We start from the raw sequence: 22,234 nt of genomic DNA, 5'->3' as shown, positions 1-22,234 counted from the left end.
TTATATTCCATTTTACACAAATTATTCTTCTCTAAAGTGCAAGTTATGTTATGGGCTATGAGATGATCAAAGTCATCTCCTACACTATAAATATGAGAAATGACACTTGCTCTAATAAAGGGTGTGCACTATAAGGAGCTTATTAAAGCTACTAGGCATCGATGGTGAGGACTCCAGAGTGTCAAAGGTAAAATTGTATTCTCGAACTTCCCATTCAACCTTCTTACAACTATTTTTAAAATCTCATCTCATTCACAAATTCATTCTATTTCTTTATCTCATTCAAACATCTATTTCATTCACTTTTCTTGCCCCCTTTTCACCAATTAATCAACTAAAATATATAACAAACTAAACACACACCTAACATAGACATCGTGTCGGATCATGTGGTACCACATGCCAAGATCGATGATGAATCTTACTATGTCGTGCTCAAGTTCAGCAAAATATATATGCAGTACAACATATGCACAAGCACATAGGTAAAACACAATTTTCACATTTACAATGAAAATGAATCAACACCACGAGTCACATGCCTTATCAGACCAGGATTAAATCGTATTCTAGCCGGCCACATACCGTTAGCAGGCACGCAAGGCTTACATTTACTATATGAAAATCAAACGGAGAGACCACTACTAGTACATCACATGGCATATAAATTTGGAATGTGCTTAAATTTTAGGAGATATGAGAAATTGATTGGTTAGAATACATCACATGCAATTCAAAGTCTTTCTTATTGGTTGAGGACTTGAGGTTGTCTTAGAATTCCTTTCCATTTCAACTCTTTTCTCGTCTCAATAATCACAATTCACAATATCATTTTTCAAGTACTCTATATAAAAAGCACAAATCTCAAACAACTTATAAAATAAAAAATTAAAAATAAAAATGTACTTATAATTAATCCTTGTAAGAATTCATTTCTTCTTCGATTTTCTCTCTCAACGATCCAATTCATATTGGATTTCTGTATCCTTAAATTTTTCCCAATTCAATTCAATTTCAATTTCAATTTCAATTTCATCCATAAACCCTAAATTTGAACTTCGAAAATCAATCAACAATGGCGTGTATAAAGAGCGTGAACAGATCGGCCTCGGTAGCGATGTCACCGGATTCACCATACTTTGCTGCAGGAACAATGGCGGGTGCTGTCGATCTATCATTTAGTACATCGGCAGAACTTGAGATTTACAAGCTTGATTTTCAGTCGGATGATCAAGAAATTCCTTTGATTGCTCAATGTACTAGCTCCGAAAGGTTTAATCGTCTTTCTTGGGGGAAAAATGGATCCGATACGGATGAGTTTTCCATGGGATTGATTGCTGGTGGTCTTATTGATGGCACTATTGGTCTTTGGAATCCTTTGCCTTTGATTCGGTAATTCTCATTTTACTAATCCTGGTTTTTTTTTTTTTTTTTTTTTTTTTTTGATTTGTCTAGAATTAAGGTTTTCCAGGTTTGAATTTTGTTGATTTGATTGTTTTACTTGCTCTTTTTGTTTGTAGGGTTTTGATTTGATGTGAATTGCGGAATTGGGTGTTTGTTTTGATTCGGATCTGTTTGTTTTGCTGTAAAATGAGTATCTGTTGTTTTGAGTTGTTATGGAAGACTCATTGATGGTGGTGAAATGTTAATGATTTGAACTTTGTTGATAATGTGAGTTGGGATTGGGCATTGACATTGATTCATCATATGGTGGCCTAGCGTGTTTTTAGAATTGGCATTTATAGTTAGCATTATTGATTGACAAGCTTAATGATTCCAAAAACTAGAAAGGTTGACTGGATGATGTCTTATTTAGATTGTAAATTGTGTTAGGAACTTGTATAAAATACACTCTTGTGTCCCTATAAATTTGCTACATTGTTGCAAATTTGCTTTCTTAAGGGATAATTAATTTGTTGGGGAATATGATGGAAAGTTTGAAGTGTGAATGATATAATTTTTCTAAAATGTGTGGATGCAAATTAAAGAAAGTGGCGAAGAATTTGGTTGAGACAAATAAAAATAGAAAATTTAGTAAAATGATAAGGACATCTAGACTAGAGTATACAGTCTTTAAACTAAGAATTTGGTTACCTGTTGTTTGAAGTTTTATGTTGAAGTATTAGAAATGCTCTATTCCAACATAATTTTTAAGATTTTAGTAAAGGATTTGTAAGTTTGTAAGTTTGGTTTTTATCTTGGTTTTATAACATGCATGGGCAGCTGCATGCTAGAGAGGGAAAATGAAATGTTACTGTTTTCAGTTTTTCAGCTTTTTTCGAAATTAATTGGTGGCATTTTTGAGGTTTTGTTAGAAATCAGATTCTGATAGGTTTGGACATAAACTATAATTGCCTCTTTTTCTCTTTCATGTAGTTAGCTTCTGTTATGTAGAAGCTAGAAAGTTAATGTGCTCTTTAAAATGCCAATATAACCAATTACTTTGCTTTGGTTCTTTAGTGCTCTAGTACTGAATGGAAGCACCAAACTAAACCAAACACAATGTAGAGTTGGTTCAAAAGCATTTTGTCTCTTGTTTAATGAAATTTCGAAGCTGATCTAATGGGACGTTATGTATGGGTAATATAATGCTTATCTTCAATAATTTTTTTTCTGCCAAGTGGTTATTGACTGCTTATGTTGTGCAATGTTTTTCTTAGGGTGTTTTTTTCTCTTGATTGGTATTAAACTATTTCTTATCATTTCATTTTGTAATTCTTGGCTGCCAATAACATGGATACTAATTCTTGTTCCCCTTTTATCCATTTCCTTTGTGGGAAACATTTTTGATCTTCCAGTTCTGAGACAGATGGTAATGCATTTGTTAAACAACTGGCACAACATAAAGGGCCTGTAAGTTTTGTTTTCTGATTTCTCATGCTATCGCCATTTTAGTTGTTGGTTTTTGTCTCATCACAAGTTATGTCGCTTGTTTATCATTGTAGGTTCGTGGTTTGGAATTTAATCCCTTAACACCACACTTGCTTGCTTCCGGAGCTGATGATGGAGAAATACGCATATGGGATATGAAATCTCTAGCAGAGTCTACCAATTTCCTTCATCTTCGGGTATGTTATTTTTATAGCTTTTTTAATGAGCTCAAGACTTCAAGCTCCTCGATTTCAGAATTTGAAAGATATTAGGTTTTTGTATAATGGAACTAAAAAAATAATAGACAACTAGTCATGCTGACATAAAAGTACAATAGACTTTGGAAACTGTGGTTATGATGTTATATCTTGAAAAGAAAAGGTTGCGAGAAATAGATCAAGAAAAATTCTTTAAAAATCACTTGTTGTCCCTTATTCGCTTTGATTTATATCTGGATAGAGTATTGATTGTTGATTCATCACTCTAATTTATCTAGGGGTCAGAATGTTTTTTTTTATATAGAAGGATTACCAAATAAAGTTGGGAGTGGACAAGATGTGTATGCTATGTGATTGTGCGAGCATACCTTGAGAGACATAATACAAATGAAGGATATTAGAAGACAACTAGGAGTGGTAAACATTGAGGATAAGATGACTTGAATTGAAGAAGTAAATAGGAATACAAAGAACTTGGAGTTCAAGAGTTTTTGATATTTGAGTGACATCACTGGAAGAAGTGATTATTTGTTGATGCTAACAAAATTTAAATTTTGGTTCATAAAGCAAAATTCTCTCGATCTCATATGCTTGGGATAATGCATTGTTGTTGGATCGATGATTTTAGTCAACCGGTTAATTGTGCATGTCTGCCCATTTTAAGAGTTTGACATGTACGTTCCTTTTCCACTCCTCCAATATTGAGGAGCTATTATCACAGTGCAAAAACGGAGCCACAACGTATCATATCAGATCAGTTGAGTCGTAAAGCTGTCAAATCTATCAAATATATGCTACCCACATAGTAAATGCATAAAAGAATAGCGTTGTACACTGATTTAAGGGATATCTTATGGTTTAAACTCATAGTGCAAAAATTCTGTAATGATCAAAATTCTTGTGGTGGATATGGTGATGCTATAACAGGAGTGATGTAGTTGCTATCCCGCCAAATATCGGCTGAAACCATGAGGTTCCCCTGAAACCGACCTAAAACACAGTTTTCTTACATCGTTACATATACGACATAGTAATACTGGTTTGGTAGATTTGATAACCCTTACAATGCTTCCCATACGTTATGACACGAACTTGTTTTTACATTACATTTTGGTTGATATTTGGTTAAAGGACAACCAAACTCACTCTTTCTACCACATCATTGTGATAGTAATCGCAATCACTACCAAGATCACATTTTTGTACTATGGCTATCATATTATGCTTCATCCGAGCACTTTCTTTTTCATTCCTTCTACATCTCTTCTACCTTCCCATGACTTTGAATTTGTCTCTTCCGTTGATAACTATCTTAAGAGTATTATAGTTAACGTTTATGTCCAATAATAATGTTCGTATTTCATCGAAGATTTTGATGAGAAATCTTTTGTTGATGTTTCAAATTTAAACAGTTTGAGCAACATTTTGGCATGTGACAAATAAAATATCTTTGGGAAAGAGGGGGAAAGGAAATTATAACATGAAGGATATCACAAAGGATGAAAATGGTCTAATACAAGTGAATTTATTTGTAGTTGCCTCATATATTAGATAATGTTCATGACAACTGGTGAGATGCGATGATGCAGGGTAATGGTGCAGCTACTCAAGGTGAAATCTCATACTTATCTTGGAATAGGAAAGTCCAACATGTTTTTGCTTCCACCTCATACAATGGTTTGACTGGTACGAAGGAATTTATTACTCGTTATTTATGGGCATGAAGTCTTTAAGCAGTTTCATTTCCACCAGTGATTTACTGAGTGTTGTATTTTCTAGTTGTTTGGGATTTGAGGAAGCAGAAGTCAGTTATCAGGTCAGTAGGATGCTGTTAGACATTGTTTCAGTTTTCCTCATTGTTACCTGGTAGGTTTTGTGGTTGACAATTGTGAACTGTTGGCCAATGACAGCTTTTATTCAGATTCAAACAGAAGGCGTTGCTCTGTTTTGCAGTGGCATCCTGATGTGGCAACTCAGCTTGTTGTTGCATCAGATGATGATAGTTCACCTTCTCTGAAGGTAATAATCTTCTTTACTTCTACTTAGTTTATATTAATTTTCTGTTTCACTTCTAAAGAAAGCATGATCACTGCAGCTGTGGGATATGCGTAATACTATGTCACCTGTGAGGGAGTTTGCAGGACACTCAAAAGGTATCTATCTAGTTCTGTACGACTGCATCTTTAGTGTTTTCAGTTGTAATTTCATCAAACAGTTTGTGTCTGGGCTCAGCTTGAGGTTTTTTTTTCTCTTCTCCTTTTTAGATTGATTATTAACACCGTCTTTACATTTTCTTGCTTAATTTTAAAGATGCCTAGGATATATACCTCTCTTGCATAACTTTAGCTACATTTGAGCTGGGATATGTGAAGATTCCACATTTCTACATCTTGCACAAGAATTCCTAGTTCATTTCAGCTTTTAAAGATAATTAATTGCTATGTTTTGAGGCTAATCATGACCATCTATCTTTTCCATTTCATCATGAATTAGGTGTAATATCAATGGCCTGGTGCCCCAGTGAGAGCTCCTACTTACTTACTTGTGCTAAAGATAACCGTACAATTTGCTGGGATATCAGTTCTGGAGAGGTATGCCATGCCAGTGGGATATGAACCATTCTCTTTGTATTGTAGAAGACTTCATCTTTCTTACTTTCATGTTTGATGTGGTGTACTTCTGGCTGAACCAATTGCAGATGGTTTGTGAATTGCCTGCTGGAACTAATTGGAACTTTGATGTACACTGGTACCCAAAGATACCCGGGGTTATTTCTGCGTCTTCATTTGATGGGAAAATTGGCTTTTACAATATGGAGGTATGCTCTGTTTTAGCACACTGTGGAGGTCTACATTCTTGATATAATTTGTTTGTGGAAAAAGCTGGAAGAGTTGTGCTGCCTTTGAGTTGAAATATAAGGCATTTTAGCCTGTTTTATTTTCACAATACAAATCATTTTACGCTGTTGAGTGTTGATGTCACTCTAGTTACATTTTTTTTTATTAGAGTAAGATGCTGAGTCTGTTATATCATCGATGCATAATTACTTGTCAATTTACATTATTATTAAGTGTTGACCTAATAGATTTACAAAAATTTTCAGTGTCAACTGGCCTTTTTTAAATATAAAAACTGAGGGGGTATGTTGACTTGCTGGCTGATGCAAATGAGAAAAATTTTCGGAACGATGAGCCTTCTATATATCTGATTTATTTTGTCTTGGAACAGTACATCATGGTGTTAATAGACCAGCTCTTTACCACTTCAGCTGGTCCTGAATTAAATTAGATCTGAATTAGGGAATATTGTTGTCCTTGTCGGCTTGGCCGCATCATGTTACTTGGTGAATGTATTGGTGACATGATTTGAGGTGGTAAGTTGTCCGAATTTATTGTGATATAGTGCAATATTGCTCATTTTGGTCTGGACTGGCCTCGTGGCTCAAAGCTTCTCGAACTGATTTGGCTGAACGACATCACATTTCATGTGTTTCTGCTAATTCCTTTGTTGTTTTTTCCCCTCTGTTGATTCTTTGATATACTTTTCTGTATAACTCTGTTTGATATAGCAAATTATATTGTTTGTTCTACTTTCTTGCTGGATTCACTTGTATATAACTGGTTTTCCCTTTCTGTGATCCACAGGCTTGCAATCGTTACGGGATTGCAGAAACTGATTTTGCTGCAGGTTTGTATGACCTCTGAATAAGCTACTGGTCCTTTTAGTGTCTTTTAATGCTCTTTATCTGACTTGATCAATTTTCCATATGGCATTAAGCAATGATTCATTCTTCAATTTATTTACCCTGTTGGTTTTATGTGTCCATCTTTGTTATTGGTTGCTTATAGTTTTATATTCTGTGAATCTAAGCAGCACCTTTGAAGGCTCCAAAATGGTATAATCGACCAGTGGGTGTTTCTTTTGGTTTTGGCGGAAAGCTTGTTTCATTTCACTCTAAGGCAGCCTCTGCTGGTGCTTCAGGTGGAACCTCAGAGGTACTGGCTAATCATCTGCCTCTTATATCCTATATTTGTGATTGCAAATTGCAATTGACAATTTATTTTTTTATATTGTAGGTCTATGTCCATAACGTGGTAACAGAAGATAGTTTGGTGAGTCGTTCATCTGAATTTAAAGCTGCCATCCAAAATGGAGAAAGATCCTCTCTTAGAGTTCTATGTGATAGGAAATCACAAGAATCTGTGTATGTAACTGGACTAACAACGAGCTCTATTAATATTCTATTTCTTCCTGGCTGTAGTGCTGCTAATATTTTTCCTTTTTCATCTTGTGTCATTCTCCCGTGTTTGCAGGTCTGAAGATGATATAGAAACTTGGGGCTTCTTGAAAGTTATGTTTGAAGATGAGGGAACAGCGAGGTCAAAGCTTTTAGCGCATTTAGGTTTCAGTGTGCCAGAAGAAGTGAAAGAGAGTGTTCAAGATGATTTATCGCAGCAAGTCAATGCCTTTGGGCTTGAAGACCATGAAGCAGAGAAGCCAGCCTCTGTTTCTGTGCAGGAAACTACTCCCAAGTTTTTTGACAATGGAGAAGACTTTTTTAACAACCTTCCTAGCCCTAAAGCTGAAACTCCTGTATCAAGTGCAAGCAACAACTTTGTTGGAGAAGCTGCTCCTACTGAGGAGCCGAGACAACCAGACGCCGATATTCTAGAGGAGAGTTCTGATCCAGAATTTGACGATGCCGTTCAGCGTGCCTTGGTAGTTGGGAACTACAAAGAGGCGGTTACCTTATGCATATCTGCAAATAAAATGGCTGATGCTCTGGTGATTGCTCATGTTGGTGGTGCTTCATTATGGGAAAAAACACGTGATCAGTATCTGAAGACAAGTCGCTTGCCTTATCTCCAGGTTTGTGATATTTATTTGGACTGTGTTTTCTTATTGATTATGAATATTAGACTTGGCATAGTGATCATCTTTTTCAAACTTTTGTGTGAAGCTCTTGCCTTTTCAATGCACCTCTATGATACTGGGTTTGTTTGCAGGTTGTTTCTGCAATGGTGAATCATGACCTCATGAGCCTTGTGAACACAAGACCTCTCAAGTCATGGAAGGAGACTTTAGCTCTTCTTTGCACTGTGAGTTATCCATCCATTTATATTGCATTTATTTTTCAATGTAGAGCTGCATTGGGATTTTGATCACGGAATCTGACAAAACGTGGCTATAAAGTCTTATGCCTTTGCTTTGTATATGTTTAATACTCTGTAGTTTTAAAGTTTTTTTTTTGTATATATCATGTTGATAGTAGTTAATTGTTATCCTTATCATGGCATATACCCTGCCCTTCCCCATAAAACAAAAGCCTTTGTCAGCTAGCTGGATTTAGAGGCATCTTTCAGGTTTCACTCATAGTTTTTCTTTCTAGCAATCTAATGAAATAGGAATCATTATCTTTGATGAAAGATGGGTCACTGGCTTGGACCTGTATCTTGTTGAAGTCATTATTTGGACTTCCAAGACTTTAATGAAGCATACGTGCTTCAATTTTTTTATTAATATGTTCATGGTTTAGAATTGCTCATGGCAGTTTGCACAAGGAGAAGAGTGGACTTTGCTTTGTGATGAGCTTGCCTCCAAACTCTTGGTTGCTGGTAACACGTTGGCTGCTACTCTTTGTTACATCTGTGCTGGGAATATTGATAAAACTGTGGAGATATGGTCACAATGCCTATCAGCAAAGGCCGAGGGAAAACCATATGTTGATCGTCTACAAGTAAGACTTTTTGATGCTGACTAGCATTTTAAAACAGTTTGAGTTGCAAAATCTGTGTTAGATGCTTATCTCTTTTCGTTGTTTTCTGAATGTGTAGGATTTAATGGAAAAGACAATAGTTTTTGCCTTAGCCACTGGACAGAAGCGGTTTAGTTCATTCTTGTGCAAGCTAGTTGAAAAATATGCTGAAATTTTGGCCAGTCAAGGGCAGTTGTCCACAGCAATGGAATTTCTGAAGTTTTTGGGGGAGGATATATCTCCTGAGCTTGTCATCCTAAGAGAGCGCATTACAGTTTCTTCACAGCCTGGTAATTTTTTTTGTGCTTCTTTTTTAGAATATTGTTCTGGGTACAGTTTCAGGGTGTTTGCACCCAGTCTTATTGATCTTTTTATTCCTGTGCTGTGTGTACCCTTGAAGGTTCAATTGATTACCCTCTCTGGAAAACTTGTGTTGATTACTTTCTGGAAATTTAGACAAGTGTATTTTGTATGACACTTCAGTTGTCACTTGTAAGCTGTGAGTGATTTATTAGTACTAGGTGAAATCTAATAAAATGTCTCCTTTAAGCCTCAAACTTGGCTCGAAGACTTTGAATGCGAATATTTACTCAATTTGGGAGGAAATTCTACAGTTCCTAGTTCCTGATTTCTTTGATCAGTGTTCAGTATTTCATTTGCAAATGATGAAAGAAATCAGGCGATGCTTTCCATCATAGCTTTTCTGAAGATTGAAAGTGATTTAAACATGGGTGGAACTGAATATTGTCTGCTTCTCGCTTTTAGTAGCACAAGGAATCTCTGGGGCTTTGACAAAGTTCGTTTGATTGTTGGTATCCTTGGAAGTCCTAATGTCTTCATTTAACCCTTTTAGGGTTCAGTTTGTACGATAAATGATGTGGACATATATCTAACGACCAAATTGTCATGGAGTCTTGGTGCATTATATTAGTACAGTCGCACAAGAGATTTAGGCTTATATAGTTAAATGAATAGTGAGCTAGAGAAAAAGTAAATTTTAGAAAGGTATATAAAATATAGATGAAACAATTATAACTGGGTGAAATAAATTTGTCAGGGCTAAAACTTTCAATGAATGAATTCTGTGCTCAGTTATTATTCTCCTTGATTGATGCTGAATCCTCTGGTGTAACTATAAAAGCTAAGGAAATATTGCACCAACAAGGAACTGTTGTTTATTAATTTAACAGTATTGCTGCAAATTCTTGTTTATTTTCAATTTTTGGACAATTTTCTGATACATAGCACCTTTTTGTAGAGAAAGAAGCTGAACAACCAACTCCTTTTGAGACTTTGCAAACACCATCAGTATCTCTGTATGGTGCAGATTCTGGCAGTTATGGTGATGGTTCTCAATCGTATTACCCAGTAAATTTCTGCTACCCTTGTTTTCTCAGTTTTATGGTTGAGAGTTGAGATCGTCTGTTCTTGGCAATTTCCTTTCCTTGTTTTATAACACTTCCTTTCTGTGACAGGGTACTGGAACTAGTCATGTCCAGCCAACTCCTAGCTCTGGTCATTATGGTGGAAATTATGCACAGCCCCATTCTTATGACGGAGGATATGCAGCTCCCACACCTTATCAGCCAACGCCACCTGCTGCCCAGATGTTTGTTCCACCTCAACCACAACAGGTTCCCCAGGTAAAATTTCCAGCATATATACACAGTACTCATTTGTTGAGAGTCTAAGTACCTGTTTAGTTATATCATTCTAATCAGCGCTGCTTGTCAACTGTTGTTGATATGAGTGATTTAAAGTAGCAAAGTATTAAGCATTTTGTGGTCATTTGGGGTCAGCTTCATAAAGTACATCAATAACTCTGACAAGTCTTTAATTTTCTTCTACCTTTAATCTGAATCGACTATGGTTGTATCTCCATGTGGTTTCACCGAATCAACTTAAAAATTCACATATGATTTTGCATTTTCTTCTACTTTTAATCTGAATCGACTTATAAATACTTTTAATATCTAACCTTAACATAATCAATACTCTAGCAACTTAGAATTGAAGAAAAACTAAAGTTGTCCAGTTCCTGTATTTCAGCTATTCTGTTAGAAGATTCCATGCTTGTAGCCTAGAATGAAGTGTCCATGTCCTGGGGTCAACAATCTGAGATACTTAAGATTTTAATGCCTACTGAACTTATCTGAAATATGCTGGATTTGCAGTTTTAGACTTGACAACTTTTCTTGTAGTAGTATTAGTGGGTAACTTGTATTTACACGTTATCAGTTACTGCTTAGTTTTAGCAATTTGCTTAATTTTAGAAAACATGGTTCGTTGTATTCTTATTTAATGGCTCTTTACCGTTTGTCATCAATAAGAAGAATTGTTATGCATTAGTATTTTCCTGTGTTGTAGCTTTCTTCCTTTGTAAATTTGTAATGGAATGGATTTGAGGCCATTACAAGGTTGAGACATTGTCTCACATTGATTGTATGGGCAATAATGTGGGGGTTTATAGAGTAAATAGGCTCTCTCACGTACTAGGCTAGTCTTTTGGGTGAGGTTTTTTTTTTTTTTTTTTTTTTTTTTTTTTTTTTTTTTAAAAAAACAATGGTATCAGAGCCGCAGTGCCGTTACTTGGCATTGTATGGGCAATAGGCAAACTGAAAGAAATGGGCCTACTTATGGAGGATGAATTATGAACAAAACGGGTGTTTGGAAAAATAACAAAGACGGACCCTATATATTATAATTAGCATTAAAAATGTAGACGTGTCATATAATACTTAAATGATAAAAGAACTACTCATAAATTGCAAATTTTTAAGTGTCTACTTCCATTAACTAGCATTTTCTAATTTTAGGGCCCTTTCTAATTCTGGGCCCTAGGCAAATGCCTACCTTGCCTATGGTTAGGAACGACCCTGTAGAGCCGACTCAGAGTGGTGTCCTCAAGAGTGGTGGTCTAGGTTAAGTTAGCCGCCAATGAGGATCCAACTCGAAGTGGTGGCCTGGCTTAACCCAACCCTTACCAATGAGGACGTTGGAACCTATGGGGGTTCTAATGTAATGGAATGGTTTGAGGCCATTATAAGGTTATTGGACTTTGTCCCACATCGATTGTATGGGCGACTAATGTGGGGTTTATAGAGTAAATGAGTCGCTCTCATCTACTAGACTAGTATTTTGGTTGAGTCCTCTTGTTTATTGACTATTCTATAACAAAATTCCTTCTACTTTCTTTTGGTCCTTTAACTTACATGTTATCAAGACCTAAACCAGGTTTGATTCTTTGCTTCCACTAAAACAAAATATGGAATCAAATAATGTTAAATTTCTGATTCAAAGTAAAGTAGTTTTGTTTATTAAGTGAAATAATGTTTTATCTTTTTTATCATTAATATTTAGTGGTTATAGATTGTTGGAGTAATGTTGTTAGTGTGTAGTTTATAGTGTTAAATCACTTCCTAATTTTTAGCTTTAGTTTTTTCATTGTTCTTTAAACGACAACTTTGTATTGAGCTTTATCAAGTGTGATAATATTAACAATGTAGTTAGCTTTTTCTTCTCTTTTTTTCTTGTCTCTCTTCTCTCATGTTTTCAACACTAGTATCATTAAGCTCATTATATGAAGTTGAAATAAGCTTCTGTGAGATAGTGGCGTTGATTATGATTGTCTTTCATCAATAATATTTTATCTTTCTTGCAGCAGAGCTTCACTCCTCCAGCAGTCAGTTCTCAACCTCCTCCGAGGACATTTGTCCCAGCTTCTGCTCCAGTTTTGAGAAATGCTGAGCAATATCAACCACCTACATTGGGTTCGCAGCTTTATCCTGTTAGTCCATCCCTGCCTTTTCCGTTATTCATGTGAGTAGTTTTTCTTCATTCTGTTCTATTAACATTTTATGCATGATGCAGGGACCTACGAACCCGGGTTTCCAACCTGGGCCACCTGGACCTGGTTCACTTGGCTCTATACCGCCTCAAGCAGCAGGTACCCCTCAAAGGATGCCCCAAGTTATGGCTCCTACACCAACCCCAAGGGGTTTTATGCCAGTGAACAATATTGGTGCTGTTGCTCAAAGACCTGGGATGGTTTCTATGCAACCATCAAGTCCAACTCAACCTGCACCAGTGCAGCCTGCTGTTGTACCTCAAGCTCCCCCACCAACTGTGCAAACTGCTGATACTTCAAGCGTGCCCGGTAATATAGCCTTTTTCAAATATCTTTTTTCATTTTGACTCTTTACCTTCTTCAGTGACTATTTGAAAAAGAATCCCCCAGTAACCTTGTTTATCATTTCCTTTGGCGAAACCTCATTTTGTTGAACATGGAATAAGTTCCTAGTTCTATGGTTAGCTAGTTACACCTAGTCTATTAAGTTAATGTTGTATTCTGTTTTGTTTCAGAGTAATGAATGTTAGTATATTTATATTTTGTCTATTACTCTCATCTAACAAACAGATCGAGTTTGGGTTATACATATAAGGGTTAATATTTCCTTGACCCAAACCTAACCCGTTTAGTTGATTGGGTTGAAAATACAACCCTGACTTGATCTATTACTGATTAAGTCGATTTGATTTCGACTCACCTAACCTATTCAGAGTTTTTGGTTTTCATTTTAGTGTTTTTAACATTGACTATGGATTTTTTGGATCTCAATTATGAACTTTTAGTTTATGAGTTATTTATTGTTTACTATGAAAAAAAAAGAAAGAAAATATCAAAAGAATTAACTGAAGGTTACACTCATTTAATTAAATGGGTTATACAAGTTTATTTCTTGACTAAAATTTTGATCTTAACCTAACACAGAGTAGGTTGGATCGACCCATTTAATTAATTGGTTCAAAAGTCTCAACCAAAACTCACTTATTTTGGGTTAGGTTCAGGTCGGTTTTAGCTTCCGCTAGACCTACGCCAGACCTACTCTCAACATTGCATTCCTCAATTATTTGGCTTTGCTTTTGCAGCACACCTGAAGCCTGTTGTAGCAACATTGACAAGATTATACAATGAGACTTCAGAAGCGCTTGGAGGAGCTCGTGCAAACGCTGCCAAGAAGAAAGAAATAGAAGATAATTCGAGGAAGTTAGGAGCTTTGTTCAAAAACCTAAACACTGGAGACATATCTAAGAATGCTGCTGATAAGCTCATTCAACTCTGTCAAGCATTAGATAATGGTGACTATAGCACTGCTTTACAGATCCAGGTATACTCTATAATTAACTCTGATATAAGCTTATCCGAATCAGTATAACATACTTTATACTCCCTCAGTCCCATGAATTGCACTCATTTCTATTTAAGTTTGTCCCATTTACTTTGTATCCTTTCCTTGTTTGACAATGGTTCCACTCGTTTTCTTTTAATCTCGTCCACATATTTATTCTCTCACTTCATCTCATTTATCATTTCTTCTACTTAAGTTTTGTCTTATGCTTTAAATACAAATTCATGGGGACAGACTACAAAGGGAGAAATTCGCTACCTAATTCGTTTTTTCGAATTCGGATTGTCTCAAACTGGTCTAAAAATAGCCCAATATAGATCATAATTCACTTTTTTTGATTCTTGATTCACAATGGGATTTGTGAACCACGTGACATTGGTCCGGAATGTAATCCTTTTTCATGTTTTTGACTTGTTTTTTGTTTTGGGTTCAGGTACTCCTCACTACAAGTGAATGGGATGAGTGCGGCTCCTGGCTATCAAATCTGAAGAGAATGATTAAATTGAGGCAGAATGTTAGGTTGTGAGTTTTATACAGCAGTATGAGAACATCGTCTTTGTTTGATATTTACATTGTCGGACTGTGATTCCCCATCCATGTACACAAGACCTCGTACTCCATATATTCGGGATATGAGAGCTCTTTTTCCGTCTTTTACAATTCGATAGGTCTTAAACTGAGCCTTTTGACTGTTATTTCAGTGTGTTTATTTTGTCTGAGGCAGGTAGAAAAGTAGATATCAGGTCTTCAGTACACTTGTTCAGATTGTTTTGCCTCTCAAAACATTTTGTAGTATTAGATTCAATTACATCAAAATATTGTATTACTCATTTTCTTTTCCTTTTGGTTATGAATGCAAGTATGCAAACCGACGTATATTCAATGAAGAAAGAACAAACGAACTTCAGTTTTTCAGTTCAATATTTTCTTGATTTTACCTTCACTCAAGAGAAGTAGTAAGTAGGAAGGCTATAAGAAACTACACTTCCTTCGATTCCGACTTTACATGTTTATTTTGCAGATGCAAATTATTAGAAGATGGACTTACGAATTCCATTTATAGCCGATCTAAATAAATTATGTATTCTCTTCTTTTACATGTAGGGTTCCTAGTCTACTTGAATAATTTATAATACAATCATAATTCATACTCTTTCTCTACTTTCAAAATTAAGAGTAAATCTTCCAATCTATCCATTCATTGTACTAATACTTTCTTCTTTCTCATTTCATTATACTTGTTATATTTGACTTTTTACGCAATTTAATGTGTAATTTTGATTAATTATATATTGAACTAAGCACATCTATAAATTATAAAAAGTTAATACTATAAAAGTGTGCCATTAGACGATTCAAACAAGATCCCACTTGACTATATTTTTTCTTACAAATTAGTCGTAATATATAAAATAAGTTTGAATGATAAGTAGTGCCAATAGTTGTAATGTAGCAAGTATTTTAAAACAGAGAAAGTAATATATTACTAATATAGCAGTTTTGTTTATGAGTATGAATATTTAGTGTCTAAATCCAAATTCCAAGGCATATAGCCATTTTCCCGTTCTAGCATGCCATTAACAAAAAGAATAACGCATTTTCTGAGAGACCGTCTTTATAAGAAACAACTCTTCAGGCCCAGACCCAATAAATAAAACAAAAAAGAGAAAAATCAAAAAACTGACGCACGCGTTTGATTCTATTTAGAGTTGGTGTTATAAACTATTGAAGTTGGTATTATAACAGATTAAAGTTGGTATTTGGAGTTAGTGTTAAAATCTATTAAAGTTGGTATTATAACCTATTTGGGGATACCAACTTTAATAGGTTATAATACCAACTTTAATAGATTACAATACCAACTCCAAATAGGATTACACAGCGCATATTTTTTTGTAGTTGTTTATTTTAATAAAAAATGAACTGACTCATTTGAAATGCATCTTTTATAAAGACCGTATTATGTAAGAATTTGATAAAAAAAATAAATAATAATAATACGATAGTGAATCGTCTTCCCTCCTTCCCCTCCGTTCTTCCTCGTTTTTTCTCTCAAATCTTCTTCCAATGTACCAATCAGTTCCTTTTCCAAAATCCAATCCATAAACATCACCACATTTTTCTACTTATGCCCATCAAAATTCAATTCAAGCTCTAGTTATCAAATTATGCTTACAATAACACCCAAATATATTAACAAGACCAAATCTTTTCTCCTTCCTCTTTTGATCTTCAACTCTTACTACTCAAATCCTTCGTCTTCTGCAAAAATCCTTATAAACCCATCTTTAGTCGGGACCCATCTTCCGAACCCATCTTCAGATTCTAAAGAAATTGCTGCTTCTTTCAAGGATTGGTTTAGAACCTCCAAAAACCCAAATTTCGATAGAATATTCAAGATTTTGAGTATTAGAGGTGATGAAGTTCTTGCTATTTCTGCAAAGGAGGATAGCGATTGGGGTCTTGGTAAATTGGATATCAAATTGTCAGAATCCTTTGTTTTAGAGGTACTTAATTATAAAAAAGATGATATTTTAAGTTGCTTGAAATTTTTTGATTGGTGTGGTAGACAACCCTATTTTAATCATACTCTTGCTACCTGTGTTGCACTTTTTAAGATTTTGAGCCGTGCAAAACTTCAATCTTTGATGCTAGATTTGTTAGATAGTTTTAAAAAGCAGAGAAAATTGCATACAATTAGGTTTAATGATATGCTTGTTGTTGGGTATGCTTTAGCTGGAAAAGTTTATATTGCACTCCAAGTGTATGGTAAAATGCGCTTTCATGGGCTTGATTTAGATAGTGCTAGTTATCATATTCTATTGAATTCATTAGTTGAGGAAGGTTGTTTCGATGAAATGAATGTTGTATTGGATCAAATTAGGAGGAGAGGGTATGAAGACAAGTTTACTCATAGTATTGTGATAAAGAGCTTGTGTAAGCAATGCCAGTTGGATGAAGCGGAGGAGTATTTGCGAGGTTTGTTGAGTCGTGTAAAGGTGCTGCCACATCATGCCATTGGTATACTGGTGGAAGCTTTTTGTAAGAGTGGAAGGTTTTCATGTGGTGCTAAGTTAATTCAAGAATTTGGGGAGATGGAAGGTGTTCCTGTGCAGGAGGCATATGGTATTTGGATTAAGTGTCTTGCGCTAGCTGGGAAAACTGATACTGCTTTGAAATTCTTGAATGACAAAAAGTCTGTTGAAGGGTATATTCCTGATGCGATTAGGTACAATATTTTGATATTTAGGCTTCTTAAGAAAAATCAGCTTAAGGAGGTTAGTGATTTGTTGTTGGATATGAAGGAGAACAGAATTGTGCCTGATAAGGTTACCATGAATGCTGTATTGTGCTTCTTTTGTAAGGCTGGAATGATGGATGTTGCCCTTGAGTTGTATGAATTGAGGACTGAATTTGGGTTTACTCCTCATAGTTTGATGTTTAATTATGTAATAAACACTCTATGCAGTGAGGACAACATTGATGAAGCTTTTCAGATGTTGAAGAATTTGATGCAACAGGGTTACATTCCTGGCAAGAGGACTTTTTCTATTCTTGCCGATGCATTATGTAGGCAAGGTAGGCTCGATGAAATGAAGGACCTATTTATGTTTGCCTTAGAGCGTAAATTAATTCCTTCCGATTCTGCGTATGAGAAATTCATTAGATCCCTTTGTCGGGCTAAAAGGGTTCAAGATGGTTACTTGCTCCACGGAGAGTTTAATAGATTAAATAAAACACCTAGTAAAAGTACTTATTCATACTTGATCTACGGCTTCAATCATGCAAGAAGGGGAGATCTTGCTGCTAGACTTCTTATTGAAATGCAAGAGAAAGGTCATACACCGTCAGATAAATTGTTTAAGTATGTTCTACGATGTGTATGTCAAATGGATAACCCTGAGAGACTCTTTCTGCATTTACTGGAGATACAGTGTTCTCGTAAAGGATATGATCAGCGTACTTTTAATTATTTTATCTATGGCGCTGGTGCTGCTTCTAGACCTGACCTTGGTAGAGGAGTTTATGATATGATGTTGAAATCCGGCATTGTCCCTAATGTAAACTCTGAAATTCTTATGCTGAGATGTTACCTAAGAAGCGGAAAGATAGCTGATGCACTGAACTTCTTTGAAGATGTCAAGAAAAGAAAAATGGTGGGAAGAAAAATTTACACTACCATGGTGATTGGCCTTTGCAAATCCAGGAAAGCGGATTCCGCTTTGGCCATGTTGAAGCAAGCAAGAGAGAATGGATTAGTCCCTAGCCTGTTTTGTTATGAGACACTCATAAAGCTGTGTTGCTCGGAAACTAAGTATGATGAGGCGGTTCAATTAATCAAGGAGATGGAGAAAATTGGACGTAAAGTTTCATCTTTTGTTGGCAATTTACTTATGTTACACTCACTTTATGATCACAATCTGTATAAGGCGTGGCTCCGTTCAAGTGATCAATCTAATGAGAAACTTAGTCATGCAATGCTTGGCCAGGTAATTGCTACTTTTTCTGGCCATGTTAATACTGATGCTAAGGCTGAGGACTTGGAAGAACTTGTTCAGAATTGCTTTCCCCTTGATCTATATTCTTACAACATGATGTTGAGAAAGTTGAGCATCAATAACATGGATGAAGCTTGCCGATTGTTCAAGCGGATGTGTCGAAAAGGCTACCAACCTAATAGGTGGTCTTATGACACAATTGTTCATGGCTTCTATATGCATGGTAGAAAAGCTGAAGCTCAACTGTGGGCAGATGAAATGTTATGGCAAGGATATGCTCCAACTGAATGCACCCGTGATATTTGACGAAAAAAATATATGGTCAGACAATACAAAAGAACAGGTAACTAATTGTATCTTTTCGCTTCGAAGTCTTGAAGACTTGGCAGAAAGTAACTATTTGCTATTCTTTCTATATGTGCATGTATGTTGCTTCCATTGCTGTATTCATTGATCATTACTTGCTGATAATAAGTGTCTGTACTTCAGGCATAGAATGAACTTGAAATTCATTTTCCACGCGCTAAAGGACGCCTTTGGACTACTATCGGAACTTGGATTCAAATACTTGTCTTGATAAAATGTCGGAAATTATTGTTGAACGTTAAGGAGGAGAAGCTTGCGCAAGTAGGCTTCTACATCAGTAAGAGTGGTATTAAGGGAGGGAGGGTTGGTAGCATTTGCCACCTACGAGCTATGAAAATCGTTGGCAGTTGGCATTTTCTGGAGTTTTGATACGCATCTCAAAGGTGTTTTTGTGTTTTATGCCCGAAACTAGTTAAATGTAGACCGTTTTTTCATGGTATTAACGCAATGCTGCAAGACTGTCAACTTTTAAATCATTGCCATAGAATGCGAATTGAGCTGATATGTAATCGTAGCATTTGATCTCAATTTTCCAATAATTCTTTGAAGCAGCGTCGCATGATTCACTAATCTTCTCGCGAATAGTGAATCGTAAAAAGGGAATAATGGTTGGTTTTAGGCTATTTTTGGGCCTTTCGAGGGAGTCAAGAATTCAAAAGACAAAATAGCTGGCGAATTATGTTTCACTGCTTTGAACAGATGTTGGATACGTGACTGCAGCTTCCAATTTAGCTCCTACAGATAAACTTTTTTGGGTGGTCATTCCGGTGAATGAATCGGGATTTTTTGTACCTTTAGAATAACGCTATAGCTAGCTTTTGGCATGCTAATTTTGTTGTAACTACTTTTGCTTCAAGAATATTGAGGACAAAAGCAAATGTCCTATTCTTCAAAGAGGTTTCCTTTTCTTTTTGATGGATACTTCGACTCATTAGTTATACGGACGAGCAAATAACAAAATACTCAGGAGTTAGGAGGTTAGACAACTTGATTCTTATAGGAACAATGAGCGAAGAGACGGACAAATTTTGATAATAAAAGTAAGGTGTGTGTCTCAATTCTCAAGCTCTTATTGCTGTATTGCAGTTAGCATTCATTTTTGTTCTTTTTTGACATTGTAACACTTCATTTTTTGGCTGAATTTATAGAATTTTTTCTTAAATAACAGAATGCAGAGTTATACATGTATATATACTAGTATTACAATCCATGTATTTGGTATATAAAGCTATAGTTCAACTATACATCATGTACCCACAAGCTCAAAGACTCTGTTGCGACTTCCTATAAGCGTCCGACACCCTGCACGCCTTTTTCGAGTTTCAGCGGTACTTCAATCAGGCTGGTAATCAGCTATCATCTCGATTCTCGACTTAACAGTAGAACATTGCAGTGACATTAGTTTTTGCTGTGAACTGCAGAATGTTTATATGATCCAATACTAGAATGTCTTCTCTGATGAACACTTTTTTAATCCTGTCTCCAGTTGTTTATGACCGTAAGGTAAATTTCTTTTTTTTTTTTTATTATTAAATAAAAAGTTGCTAAACTAATAAATTAATTTTCCCCAGCAAAAAAAAACTTAATAAGCAGATTCCATCAAGAAAAAAGTATTACCTCCGTTCTAATTTACTTGCAATCACGCAGTATAATGCACAAATTTAATCCTCAATATGTCAAATTATATGTAATAAAAATTATAAAAATTGGTTATTAATAATCTTGCGTTGAAACGAATCAAACGAGATCTCAGTTGACTATGTTTTAACTTATAGATTAAAAATTAATCACAAACTAAGAATGATGAATGAATAGTGCAATATTTCTAATAGTGCAAGTAATTCAAAACGGAGGAAGTAAGAATCATGGTCCTGTTCTTGGTATGAATTCTATCTTTCCAGCACATATAAAATGGCTATTTCTTGAAAAAGCTTGTAAATGACTCCTAACCAAACATTTGGACCACCATTTTCCATAAATATATGATTGTTAATTCCATCAAATCTCAAATCAGAAGCATATTCATTTCTGCTGGTGTGATTGCCATTTGCCAGTAGTTGGCAAGAACAGGGGACCTTCCAACATATTCAAATTTAAATTTATGGATCATTGAATTGCTTGTTTGGTGTGTAGGATTCAGATATTTGTTTCATTTTTTGACAATCTAAGTGTATTTATTACCAATATGAGGGTCAATGTTGTTATCAGAGTAGAATTATATACATCTAACCTTTAAATCTACTTCAAATAGGAGTGATGTGTTTTCATGTCGCCACTCGGCTCTATTATCATAAACATGTCTATTATTAGTTCATCGTTAGTTCTCTACTTCAATTAGCAATTGAACAAAATGTTACATTTTTTGGGTTAGAAAAGAGAGTGAATTGCAATTTTAAAGTCATGTTTCCAATTGAAATTTTGAACAATTTTCAATTGGTTGATTCGATTCTCATTAACTTATAAAGATAAAGGGTAAAAGTCGAATATTTAGAGAGTCGTATTTTATAACTCTATTTTCAGGTTAGTTTAATAAGTTTAAAACTATATTTGATAAGTATACCTCAACTATAAAAATTGATGACCCTTAATGGATCACAATATAGCTAAAAAGTATTGATAAAACATTCAAAAATCAAAACTATTATTATAGTAAATTAGTGTTAAAGACTAATAAACCAAATCCAAAACATTGTAAGTTTGAAATTAGGTTTTATTTCAATGAAACTAAGTATTATATTTCTTAATTTAGATTATGAATTTGATTCAATCCTGTATAATATGAAAAGTTTGTTCATGGAAAAATTCAAAGGAAAATGGTGATGACTTTTCCATTATTTGGTGGAAAGAAATGAAGAGTGAAAACTTGTCATATTCTTGAAATGTTTTGACTGGTTTATTACATATTGGACTATTTTTATTCATGGATGACTTTTATTTAATACTTTTTATTTAAGTAATGGTTTTTTGAATGATGTTAAAGAGTAAACAACGAAATCTGAATACCAATTTCAAGTTCACATTTTTGTCCATTCAACCCATCTAATCTTGTCTACTCCTTTTTGTTTGTATACCACTTAATTAAACAAGTGTATGGTCAACTAAATGTCATGAATTTATTTTTTGTTATGATTATTATGTCATCATATGAAGTTTAATTAACATTATCAGCCTCATTACAATTAAATTATTTTTAATAATTATTCTCACATAACAAATCAATAATTAAAAAATGTCAAATTTTTTTGTTGCTATTTGCTACTTTCTAAGAAGATAAAATCTGTGGATAAATAAATTTTATAGCAATTCAATGGAATAAAAAGGTATAAAGTAATTAAA

General features: G+C 34.9%; 2 protein-coding genes across 4 annotated transcripts; both read left to right on the top strand.

The window, feature by feature from the left end:
- Positions 1–701: 701 nt before the first annotated feature.
- On the top strand, positions 702–14,870 carry LOC130803624 (protein transport protein SEC31 homolog B). Of its 2 annotated transcripts, none has more exons than XM_057667814.1 (22): positions 702–1,392; positions 2,799–2,853; positions 2,946–3,068; positions 4,679–4,775; positions 4,869–4,905; positions 5,000–5,108; positions 5,185–5,242; positions 5,583–5,680; positions 5,788–5,907; positions 6,734–6,776; positions 6,963–7,084; positions 7,166–7,293; positions 7,403–7,958; positions 8,096–8,188; positions 8,641–8,826; positions 8,924–9,134; positions 10,103–10,212; positions 10,320–10,487; positions 12,506–12,631; positions 12,715–13,000; positions 13,774–14,012; positions 14,467–14,870. In XM_057667814.1, exons 1-22 carry the CDS (start codon positions 1,076–1,078, stop codon positions 14,557–14,559), a joined length of 3,375 nt encoding a protein of 1,124 aa, XP_057523797.1. In that variant the 5' UTR covers positions 702–1,075; the 3' UTR covers positions 14,560–14,870. The 2 variants fall into 2 exon arrangements, with proteins under 2 accessions (XP_057523797.1, XP_057523798.1); XM_057667815.1 differs by having other exon boundaries at positions 711–1,392; positions 12,509–12,631.
- A 1,166-nt stretch (positions 14,871–16,036) lies between these two features.
- LOC130803980 (pentatricopeptide repeat-containing protein At1g71210, mitochondrial-like) lies at positions 16,037–22,064 on the top strand. Of its 2 annotated transcripts, XR_009039965.1 has the most exons (4): positions 16,037–18,875; positions 19,022–19,943; positions 20,067–20,243; positions 20,320–22,063. XR_009039965.1 is itself a non-coding variant. In XM_057668239.1 (2 exons), exon 1 carries the CDS (start codon positions 16,202–16,204, stop codon positions 18,836–18,838), a length of 2,637 nt encoding a protein of 878 aa, XP_057524222.1. In that variant the 5' UTR covers positions 16,037–16,201; the 3' UTR covers positions 18,839–18,875; positions 19,022–22,064. The 2 variants fall into 2 exon arrangements, 1 of the variants encoding a protein (XP_057524222.1); XM_057668239.1 differs by having other exon boundaries at positions 19,022–22,064.
- The last annotated feature ends 170 nt before the right edge of the window (positions 22,065–22,234 follow it).

The sequence above is a fragment of the Amaranthus tricolor genome, chromosome 17 (assembly GCF_026212465.1).
Source record: "Amaranthus tricolor cultivar Red isolate AtriRed21 chromosome 17, ASM2621246v1, whole genome shotgun sequence".
Taxonomy (NCBI): domain Eukaryota; kingdom Viridiplantae; phylum Streptophyta; class Magnoliopsida; order Caryophyllales; family Amaranthaceae; genus Amaranthus; species Amaranthus tricolor.
The sequence above is the reverse complement of the archived record's forward strand: the minus strand, read 5'-3'. Positions and strand labels throughout refer to the sequence as shown.

Coding starts and splice junctions, on each gene's coding strand:
- LOC130803980 (XM_057668239.1), top strand. CDS start 16,202: ATGCTTACAATAACACCCAAATATATTAACAAGACCAAATCTTTTCTC.
- LOC130803624 (XM_057667814.1), top strand. CDS start 1,076: ATGGCGTGTATAAAGAGCGTGAACAGATCGGCCTCGGTAGCGATGTCA. Junction 2,854..2,945: donor TGGCACAACATAAAGGGCCT/GTAAGTTTTGTT, acceptor TTATCATTGTAG/GTTCGTGGTTTGGAATTTAA. Junction 12,632..12,714: donor TGGGTTCGCAGCTTTATCCT/GTTAGTCCATCC, acceptor TGCATGATGCAG/GGACCTACGAACCCGGGTTT.